This window comes from Sturnus vulgaris, chromosome 30 (assembly GCF_052056855.1).
Source record: "Sturnus vulgaris isolate bStuVul1 chromosome 30, bStuVul1.hap1, whole genome shotgun sequence".
Classification (NCBI taxonomy): domain Eukaryota; kingdom Metazoa; phylum Chordata; class Aves; order Passeriformes; family Sturnidae; genus Sturnus; species Sturnus vulgaris.
In genome coordinates, this window is record NC_142272.1 from 5,103,284 (window position 1) to 5,114,558 (window position 11,275).

The 11,275-nt window shown below is 53.2% G+C and overlaps 1 protein-coding gene across 1 annotated transcript; it reads left to right on the top strand.

Moving 5' to 3' along the window:
• Positions 1-10,687: 10,687 nt before the first annotated feature.
• LOC148220889 (olfactory receptor 14J1-like) lies at positions 10,688-11,275 on the top strand. The gene has a single exon (XM_088180650.1). It carries the CDS (start codon positions 10,688-10,690, stop codon positions 11,273-11,275), a length of 588 nt encoding a protein of 195 aa, XP_088036776.1.

Sequence of the window (11,275 nt, forward strand, 5' to 3'; positions counted from 1 at the left end):
AAGTTTCTGGGAATTCAGGGGTGACCCCTCCCCAAAATGACACAGGCACCCCCCAATGCCTCCATTCGAAATTTGGGGGTCTGGGTGACACCCCCAGGATCTGAGACCCCCTCAGATGATCCAGGGCTGGAGCTGTCCCCCCAAAAGACACAGATCTCCCAAAAAAGCACCCAGGGGTACAGCTGTCCCCCCTCAAAGGACACAGACGCCCCAAAAAGCGTCCCAAATAACCCCCAAATGACTCCATAAACCCCAAATAACCCCCAAATAAGCCCAAGTAATCCCAAATTAACCCCCCAAACCACCCCAAAAACCCAAATAACCCAAATAACCCCAAATAACCCCCAAATACCCCCCACTTTCCCCAGTAACCCTACCCCCATTTTGGGGGGTCCAGGTACCCCTCCCTCCCCCATAGCTCCCCCCACTCACGAGTGTCAAAGGAGGCCTCCAGGGGGGCACTTTTGGGGTGTCCCCCTCGGCCCCACAGCCGCACCCCATAGCGCCCCGCGGGCTCCAGCCCCCAGAGCTGCTGCGATGTCGCCTCGGGGGGCAGACACAGGGTCTGGGGGGGCACGGGGGGGTTTGGGGTACCCGAATGGGGACAGCGGGGTCCCCAGGGGGGGTATTGGGGTCTCAAAGGGATTATTGGGGTCCCCCAAAGCTGTATTGGGGTGCCATTACCAAAGGAGGGTAATGGGATACCCCGAGGTGTTATTGGGGTTCCCAGGGGGGTATTGGGGTCCCCCAGAGCTGTATTGGGGTTCCCAGAGGGTCACTGGGGTCCCTCAAGGAGATATTGGGGTGCCATTACCAAAGGAGGGTAATGGGATACCCCGAGGTGTTACTGGGGTCCCAAGCAGATACTGGGGGACACCCGGGGGTTTTTAGGTTCCTTTTGGGGGGTCGTTACCTGCTGGGGCCCCCGGGGGGGCCGTACTCCAGCTCGTAGCCATCGGGGGGGCGCGGGGGGGGTCCCAGTGCAGCCGGGCACTGTGGGGTCACAGCGAGCCCACCCACAGGGTCCCTGGGCCACCTGGGGAAGGACACACTGCTGACATCTACAGCAGCCCCAAATCCCCTTCTGATACCCCAAAAATCACTGTGGTCACCCCAAACCCCCCACCCCCACACCCCAAACCCTCCCATGGGCCCCCCAGCCCTGCCCTCACACCGTGCCCGATGGACATGGCCCAACTCCCCCAAATTTTCCCCCAAAGACCCCCCCAGTCACCCTCAGCCCCCAGTTTCCCCCAATGCCTGCCAGACCTGTTTCTTCCAGGACCTCCCAGTCCCCTGAATTCTTCCCAGTTTCCCCCAGTCCTCTCCCGTCCCCAACTCCACCCCAATTCCCCCCTGACTCAGTTTCCCCTCATTCTCCAATTTCCCCCCATTCCCAGTTCGCCTCGATCTCCACCAGTCCCTTCAGTCCCCAGTTCCCTCCAGTTCCTCCCAGTTACCCCCAGGCCTCAGAGCCCTCAGTTGCCATCGGTTCACCCCAGTCTCCTGATTCCCCCAGTTCTCCAAACCTCCCAGTTATCCCCAGTTCCTCCAGTTCCCCCAGTCCCCAGTTCCCTCCAGTTCCTCACAGGCCCAGTTCCCCCAGTTTCCCAAATCCCCCAGTTGTCCCCAATTCCTCCAGTTCCCCCAGTTCTCCTGCCAGTTGCTCCCAGTGCTACATTGCCCCTAATCTCCAGTTCACCCCAGTCCTCTAGCTACCCCCAGCTCCCAGTTTTGCCCAGTTCTCCCAAGTACCCTCAGCCCCAGTTGCTCCCAGTCCCCCTCTAATCCCACTGTTCTCCCTGGTCCCTGAGCTGTCCCAATCCCCCCCAAACTGTTCCCAGTCACCCCAATAACGAATCCCTCATATTCCTCCAGTTTCCCCAAGTCCCTCCCAGTTCACCCCCAGTACCCCCCAAACCCTCCCCAGTGCCCAGTTTCCCCCAGTCTTTGCCAGTCCTCAGCTCCACCCCAGTTTGCCCCAGTTTGCCCCAGTTCCACGCAGTTTCAGCCAGGCCCCACATGACCCCAGACCCCATTTCCAACCTGTCCCCCTTAGCTTTTCCCAGTTCCTCCCAGTCCCCAGGTGATCAGAGTCCCTCCAGGAGTTACACTCCCCCAAATCTCCACTCCCCTCCAATCCCTGCTCTCACTTTCCCCTGAATCCCCAAGTCCTCAGTGCCCTCCGAGCTGCCCCTGGGCCCTACTCCCAGCCCTGTCCCCACTCCAGCTCCATTCCCAGAGGGGTCCTGGGGGAATCCCCGCAGCCCCTCACCAGTGGTGGCCTCACTGGAGACGTGGTCGCTCCTTTTGCCTCCCCTCAGCCCATAGAGGTGGAAGCGGTACCGGCGGGACGGGGACAGCCCCGGCACCGTCACCGAGCGGGACTCGCCATCGATGGGCAGGGCCTGGAGCTGGCCCTGGGCATCCCGGTACTGCAGCACAAAGGAGTCAAAGGAGCCCTTGGGGAAGCTCCACTGCAGCCCCACAGAGCCTGGGGTGATGCTGGAGACCCTCAGCTCCTCCAGCGCCGGCTGTGCCGGAGCGGCCTCAGATGGGGGGTGGGCTCTGTTTTGGGGTCTTCTGAGGGCCAGGGCAGCTCCTCTGGCATGGCTGCAGCTGTGATGGAGAGGGAATAGTGATGGGCCTGGACAACTGCTTGTCCATCAACAAGTCCATCTATCATCCACCCAATCACCCATCCATCTGTCATCCATCACTTCCATCCATCCATCCATCCATCCATCCACTCATCCATCCATCCATCCACTCATCCATCCATCCATCCATCCACTCATCCATCCAATCCATATCCATCCATTCCTTCAATCATGTGTCTTTCCATGAAACTTTTGGTTCAACTGCATCTTTTACTTCTCCATCCATTGGATCATCCAACCATCAAATGACTGATCTGATCCTCAAAACCACCGATAAACTGCCCCAACACCCATCATCCATCCATCCATCCATCCATCCATCCATCCATCCATCCATCCATCCATCCATCCTCCATCCACTCTCCATCCACTGCCATTCCATTGTCCATCCATCATCCATTGTTCATCCATCTTCCACCACCCATCATCATCATCCGTCTGTCTTGGGGTGACTGTATGATGCCTGTATCCCCAAATCGTCTGTTCTGCTGGTGTTGAATATTAAATTCTGCAACTTTAAGACTGGTTCCAGGAGTGAAGGGGGGGAAAGAAGAAGTGCAGAGTTTGTTATCAGAGACTGCACTGGCTCCCCCACATTCCTGCTCACAGACTCTGTTGTCTGCAGTGGACAGAGAGAGAGAGAGCTCTCCTTTGCTCTTGGTTAGTTTTTTGGCTAGCTGAGGCAGAGAAACTCCCTGGATTCTTTGTTTTGTTGGGTTTTTTTATTATTTTTATTTTTTTCCTGGAACTGTTTGAACTGGCTCTGGACTGAAAACCCAGAGGAGCACTGGGAGCTCACACCTGTGGCCCACCAGGCCTGGCCTGGGCATTCCCCAGCACAGGAGGGACTGAGAACAGACTGAGTGAGCTGGGCAGCCACGGAAAGAACTCTTCTAAACCTGCCATCTCCTTGGAACGGCGAGAGGTTTTGCTGTTTGATATTGTTCATTGTTGTGCTGGGAGGTGTGTTGCCTGTTGAATAAACAGTTTTCTTTTTTTCCACTTCTCTCCAATTTTTTTCGTTTTTCCTAGAGGGACCTCATTCAGAGGTTTCCTCCCAGATTTGTCCTAAACCAGGACAGGGGGAAATGAAACAAAATTTTGGGCTTTTTCCCACCAAAAATTGGGAATTTTCAGCCCTGACATTGGCACTTTTAACCCAAAACTTTTTGGACATCAGGTCTACACATTACAATGAATTGAGGTTTTCTTGAAAGTCTTTAAAATCAATGGAGATTTTTAGGGACACCAGGTCTAGCCAAATAAATGCAACAGGAATTTAGGGACACCAGGTCTACCCTATTGAAGTGAAAAAGGGTTTTGGAACAGCAAGTCTATCCATTAAAGTCAATGGGCATTTTGCAGAAATTTGGGGCTAAAATGGGGAGATTTGGGTAAATTTGAGGGAAATATTGGGCTGAATTCTGGGAATTTCTGCTTAAGGATTGCAGTGCTGACGCTCTGGAAGTCTTGGATGAATTCCTGGAAACCAATCCGGAATCCCTGATCCAATACCTGTGGCCTGGGGTGGAGCTCTTGCCTCCAGATAAGCCGAAAAATCTCAGTTTTCAGCCCAAAGTGTGGGAATTCTGAGTCTAAAAGTGGGATTTTTAGCACCAAGAATTTTGAGACATCGGGTTTACACACTGGAATCAATGGGGATTTAAGGACACCAGGTCTACCCATTCAACCCAGCAGAGCCACCACCTTCCACTTTAGGCAAGGAGGGACTGGAAAATTTTGGGAATGCTGTGAAATTGTGGGAATTTTTCCTGTGAATCCCTCACCTTCCTTCAGCCTTTCAGGGGGCAGCATCCCAGCCTCGCCCTTCACAGAGCTCCTGGCAGGCACCAGCAGACGGTGGTGCCAGATGGAGAAGTTGGAGATGTCACAGCTCAGCAGGGCTCTGGCAAAGGTCAGCTTGGCCTCGGGGTCCTGCCTGACTGCCAGCTCCCACTGGTGTTCCCAGGCCTGGACTGGGAGGGCACCAGTATAAACCAGTAAGCACTGGGAGCCACCCTCGAGCTCCTGAGGCCTGTGGCAGCAGCTCCCAGAATAAACCAGTAAGGGTAAATGCACCTGCTCTCAGTGTGATCTAGAGGCTCTCAGTGTGGTCTGGGGGCTCCCAGGTTTATACTGGGAGGGCACCAGTATAAACCAGTAATGCCTCATGCATACAAACCCAGTCTCAGTGCAATCTCAAGGCTCCCAGTGCAGTCTCAGTGCTCCCAGGATTATACTGGTTGATCCCCAGGACCACATCCCAATCTAAACCACTATAACCCAGTATAAACCAGTGACCCCCAGGACCACATCTGTAAAAGTTGGTCCGGCGTTTCCCTCATTTGCCTCACGACCATTGCAAGAAGACCCCGAGGCCCCCCACCCAATTGTGGCCTGGCCAAGGTGGATGCTTGCCAAGGGACTGTGTGCAGGTGCTCGCTGTGCTCCATGGTACACTGCTCTCGAGCAGGCACTAGCTGGAGCAGCAGGTTCTGTACACCTGTTTATTGCAGCAACCCTCACAATGGTCCATCAATCTCCCTACTCCTTGGCCAGAGGCCACTTGCTTTGGAGAAGGACTATAAAAGAGTGACCCTCTGGGGAAGACTCCTGAGATCTCCCCACGGATGAAGACTCATCTCTTGGCTGGCCCGTGAGGACGCCCGTCTCGTCTGTTGGTAGCTCTTTTCCCATTCCCCTCTTTTTCTCTCTATACTTTGTTTCCTATATCTTCCCCTCTATTGCAACTGAGTTGTTGGCATTCAATAAAAATGCTTTGCTGTGAATAAACTGATTTTGTCCCCCACTGTTTGCCTTTTTGCACCTCTGAGATCAAACGAACCATCACGACCCCCGCCCTGTATTGACAGCGGATCGTGACAACATCCCAGTATAACCCAGTGCAACCCAGCAACCCCCAGCACCCAATCCCAGTAAAAAACAGTTCAACCCAGTAACCCCAGTAACTCCAAGCACCCTCAGCACCCCATCCCAGTATAAGCCAGCGCAACCCAGTATAACTCACAGTTCAAACCAGTTCCCTCCCATTAACCCCCCAGTTCAAACCAGTGACTCTCCAGTATAAACCAGTAAAGCCCAGTGACGTCCCAGTGACCTCCCAGTATAAACCTGTATAAATCAGTGACCTCCCAGTCCCCCCAGTCCCCTCCCAGTTTGTCCCAGTCCATCTCAATCCCTCCCAGTACACATTAGTCCCAAAACAGCTAAAAACCAGTATAAACCAGTACAAACCAGTATAAGCCACTACAAAAATCACCCTTCAACCAGAGTTCTCCCTCTTCTTAACCCTTGAATCCCATCCCAGTTCCTCCCAATCCCCCCAGTTCCCTTCCAGTACAAACCAGTACCCCCAGTAAGGCGTCCGTGGCCTCCCAGTACTGCCTCAGTTTCTCCTCCCGCTGCCGGTGCAGGGCTGGTTCCATGAGTTTCCACTCCATCAGGATGATCTCCTGCATTCCATGAGGCCCTGCAGTGTCACTGGGGAGCCTTTGTTCCATGTGTTCCCATTGTGACACAATGGTCTCCAGCGCTCTGTGAGGCTGAGCCCTGAAACCATGGACACTTGGTTCCATGAGATTCCCTGTTGTCACTGCCAGGAGAATCCACAAACACCAGAGGTTTATGTCCAAAAAGGAGACAGAGGAGTCCTTCAACTTTATTTGAATAAAGGGAGAGAGTTCACCAGGGCACAATCCCCTGGGGTTTTGTCTCTCCAGGTTTCAGAGGGCACAGCCTCCTTTTATCCTGAACTCCCGGCTGCACGTTGCCCTCTTCCTTTCCCCACTGGTCGAGGCACTAGGAAGGTAAAGCCTTCCTGAACATCCTGCCCCATATCCCCTCTCGAACCTGGCATTTCCCCCCAAAGTTCAGGAGTTCAGCCTTGTGCAGAGCCTTGTCTGTCAGGAGCCAAGCTGGCTGGGCCCGCTAACAAACCTGCTGCCCAAAGTCAGTAGAAATGTTACGACCCATTTCAAAGACATTAACACCCATCCCTGCACCCACCAAATGATTTGGAAAGACATGAGCACACATCTTTCCTCTCACATTGATGGTTCCTGTGCTGCTGACAGTCTGTTAAACCCAGCCTTCAGCCTGAGCTCTCTGCTGTTGCAGTTCCATGCACAGAGGTTGTTGTCTCTCAGCCCTTCCATGGGCAGGCCGGTGTTCAGCCATCTCCAGGACAGCAGGGCCCCAGCCCACGTCACTGTGCCCTGGGAAGACAAAAACCATCACTCCAAATGTCCCCTTCTCCTCCTTCTTCCCAGGCACTTGGTCCTGCCAGTGGGGTTTGCTGCTGGGTGCCACAGGGAAAAGGAGACCCCTGTGACACTGTGGGACACATGGAAACAAACATCCATTGTGACACTACAGAACCTCACAGATCCAAGAGTGCATGGTGACACTGCAAGGCCTCAGGGAGCCAAGGGTGTCCAAAGGTCTAAAGCAATTCATGCGTGGCTCAGCCTTGAGAAGAGAAACCTCCTTGGGGGCAGCTTGGGCTTGGCACACAATTAAGAAGGGCGGTTTTTGTAATGGGGAAACTCAGGAGTTTTAGATTCCTTCAGAAAAAGAAAAGGAAGAAAACCATCTCTTTTCCTGAGTGTAGCCAGTTCTCCAAGCAAAGCAGGTCCCAGGTGAGTGAGGACAGACAGGTTGGGTTTGGGGAATGTGGAGCAAGGTTGTGCACACTGGGTCAGACCTCAAGGCACAGCTTCTGTGAGCAGGCCAGACCTCCTGAGGAGAGACCCTGCATCAACATCAATCACAGAATGCTGCAACCACCTCTGCTCTAAAGACAACATCTATGAAATACACCCTTCAAAAGAGGAATGGGTATTTCTTAGAAGTTCTTGGAAATATTTCTCCATAACTGGATTTGAAAATCTTCCTAATGAATGGCACCAGACCAGAGGGAAATCAAGGCAGAGCCATGGCTTGACAAGATTTACTTGATCCCAATCAGCCCCGTGGTGCATTTCTGGTGCTGAACCCTTGAACCTCAGGGCCTGGGAGGAGATTGCACAAACCTTTCCAGGAGTCCAAGTCAAAAGAAAGCCCCAAAGTGTCTCAAAGCATTAATGGGTCCCACTGAGGTCCATCCTCAACACAGGCTCCTCATGGACTCCTTGGAGGAAGGAATGGGATGCCAGGATTACCCAAAAACCACTCAGAGACTGAGAGAAGAAAGGAAAAAAGAAAGTATCCTAAAAAACTGAAGTACCTTGAAGCATTAATGATCCCCACTGAGTGTTTTTACTAAGAAAGACTCTCAAGAGACTAATTAAAGCAGATATTTGGAGGCCATGATTGCACAAAGCTCTCACAGACTCCAAGGGAAAGCAAAACCCAAAGTCCTCTGAAAAACCTGCAGTCCCTGGGAGCATGAAGGAGCCCCCCAGGGCCATTCCTGACCAAGGCTCCCCAGGGACTCGTCCCAGCAGATCCCTGAGGCCACTGGGATGTGGGGGGATGCTGAGGGCAGGACAAGGGGTGCCAGTGGCCAGCCTTGCTGGGGCTGTGCCAGGAGGCCCCAGTGGCTCAGGACAAGGTGTCTCCTCCCAGCCCTTGGTGGCACAGACCCTGCTGTGCCCCAGGGCACCAAGACTTGGCTTCTCTTTGTCCCCACCTGTCATCTCTGCCTCCAATTTCCTGCTGTGACTGCAACCTGGTGCCACTTTCTCAGTTGTGTCCCTCAGTGGGACTCATTAAAACATCAGGAAATTTTGGAGTTTCATTCTGACTTGGAGTTCTTGAGAGGTTTCTTCAGCTCTCTCTCAGGGACTGATGTTCAGGGCCTCAGCACAAACCCCAAGAGGGTCATTAAAGTCCTTGTGCTGTGTCTGTGCTGATGAGCTGGGCCGGGCTCCTGGCACAGAAGGCGATCCTGGCAACCCAGAAGAGCTTCAAAAACACATTTCTCTTCAGGAGCAGCTCCTCTCCCAGCCCAACAGGGCTGGGGCACTGCCTGCAGCCACCCCGGGCACAGCACAGAGACACAGAGAGCTTCAATCAGTCAGGGCTGGGAAGATGCTCACAAGTGCCTGGGGCAGAATCACTCCCAGCCCTTGACACAGGAAGCCTCTGGCTGCAGGACAATGCAGCTGCAGCTCCTGCAGTGATCTCCTAAAGCTGCAACATCCCAATGCCTGAAGACTCTGTGAGTACAACTCTCTGAGTGTTTCTGGGGGAGAGGAGGTGAAATTCTCATGAAGCTCTGACATGTTTTGGGTTTATAGAATCATAGTCGTAGAATATTTCCAAGGCAAAGATTTTGATGAAAATGAAGACATTTCCTAAGATTTTGTATTCAGTTTCCTACTATTGGAGAACGGCAGGAATGGGGGTATAAATATTAAAGGTATTATTAATTTTGATAAGTGCTTGAGACATCTGAAATGTTACTTTTAGAGATCAATAGTCTCACAGGATATTCCTGATGTGTTTTCAGTCACGCTGCCCATGGACAGCACCAGCATCCCCTCTGCTGGACCCATCAGGCTTTGTCTGACCTGTTCTTTCTCCCATCAGCAAACAGAACCTGTCCCAGCCAGTGCCCTGCAAAGAGGCGGGGTTCTGTAGGGCCAAGGAGAGTGCACAGAGTTTTGGGGTCTGTGAGTGCTGGCAGGGAGAGATCAGGCACAGGGAAACACCTCCAGGATGGCAATCTCCCAGAAGCAGAGAGATCAGGCAATGAGAGAAAATAAACCCAGAAATGTTGTGGCAGGGAGAGTTCAGAGATCTCCATAGGATCCCCTGCAGTGCAGCCCCTCCCTCTGAACAAGCCCCCTCCCTCCTGTCCCCCAGCCAAACCTCTGTCCTCAGGGCAGGGGGTCCAAGGTATGGAGCCCCTCCTGTGCAGGCAGAGCTGCAGCAGAGCCGTGGGGCAGCTCTGCAGCCCCGGGCCCAGTTCCCTCTGCAGAGCACAGGGCTGGGAGCAGCTGCCCGGCACTGGGGGCTCTGGGAGGGGGCACAGCTGGCTCAGGGTGACGCTGTCCCCAGTGCCTGGCTGTGGGCAATGCTGTCAGTGCAGCCGGGGAAGGAGCTGGATCTGCCTTACTCCAATGCCATCACTGGGACACTTGGAAGTGTCTCTGAGATTTCAGTCCAAACTGGGAGCTTCAATCCAGGATGCAAAGCTGTCCTAGAGCATCTTTGTGTTATCTGAAAACCCACGGGGAAAGGCAGAAGTGTTCTGACAGTGAAAATTCTGTTAGAGCAATGTGAGTCCTTGGATACAAAAATGGTGCTGGGCTGTGGTGGATACATTGCTCTCAGCACTATCTGATTAATTAAGGAAAACAAGGCAGTGTGATCATCCTCCATTTGAGAAGTATGAAAGCCCAGAGAAACTACGAAGATAATGAAGTGACAGATCATTTTCCCTCAGTCTCGACTGATCATCTTGCCTCAGGGAGCTCACTCTGTTCTACCACAGGGCAGCAAAAATGCTGAGGGGTTTCTGATATCCAAGAATAGCAGGAGAGACATGGGGGGAGCTTAAAATGAAAAAAACTCAGAACTCTGAAACACCAAAGTGTGTCTGTGTCTGTTACAGGGGAGGGTGTATGGGAAATGGCTTTGATTTTGTTACAGTCATGTCCTCTAACTCCTCAATAACTTTTTCTCCATGAACAGGTGCCCAAGTCAAGATACAGCAAATGTCCAACAGCAGCTCCATCAGCCACTTCCTCCTGCTACCATTGGCAGACACGCGGCAGCTGCAGCTCCTGCACTTCTGCCTCTTCCTGGCCATCTCCCTGGCTGCCCTCCTGGCCAACGGCCTCATCATCAGCGCCGTAGCCTGCGGCCACCACCTGCACACCCCCATGTTCTTCTTCCTGCTCAACCTGGCCCTCAGCGACCTGGGCTGCATCTGCACCACTGTCCCCAAAGCCATGCACAATTCCCTCTGGGACACCAGACACATCTCCTATGAAGGCTGCACTGCTCAGGTATTTTTCTTTGTGTTCTTCATCTCCGCAGAGTTTTATCTCCTGACCATCATGTGCTACGACCGCTACGTGTCCATCTGCAAACCCCTGCACTACAGGACCCTCCTGGGCAGCAGAGCTTGTGCCCACATGGCAGCAGTTGCCTGGGCCAGTGCCTTTCTCAATGCTCTGCTGCACACAGCCAATACATTTTCCCTGCCCCTGTGCCATGGCAATGCCCTGGGCCAGTTCTTCTGTGAAATCCCACACATCCTCAAGCTCTCCTGCTCACACTCCAGCCTCAGGGAAGTTGCTGTCATTGTGCTTAGTGCTCTTCTATATTTTGGTTGTTTTGTGTTCATTGTTTTCTCCTATGTGCAGATCTTCAGGGCTGTGCTGAGGATCCCCTCTGAGCAGAGAAGGCACAAAGCCTTTTCCACCTGCCTCCCTCACCTGGCTGTGGTCTCTCTGTTTATCAGCACTGGCGTATTTGCTAACCTGAAGCCCCCCTCCATCTCCTCCCCAGCATTGGATATCTCCTTGTCAGTTCTGTACACGTTGGTGCCTCCAGCCCTGAACCCCCTTATCTACAGCCTGAGGAACCAGGAACTCAAGGATGCCCTGAGTAAGGGGTTGACTGGCTTTTTTCTGAAGCAATAA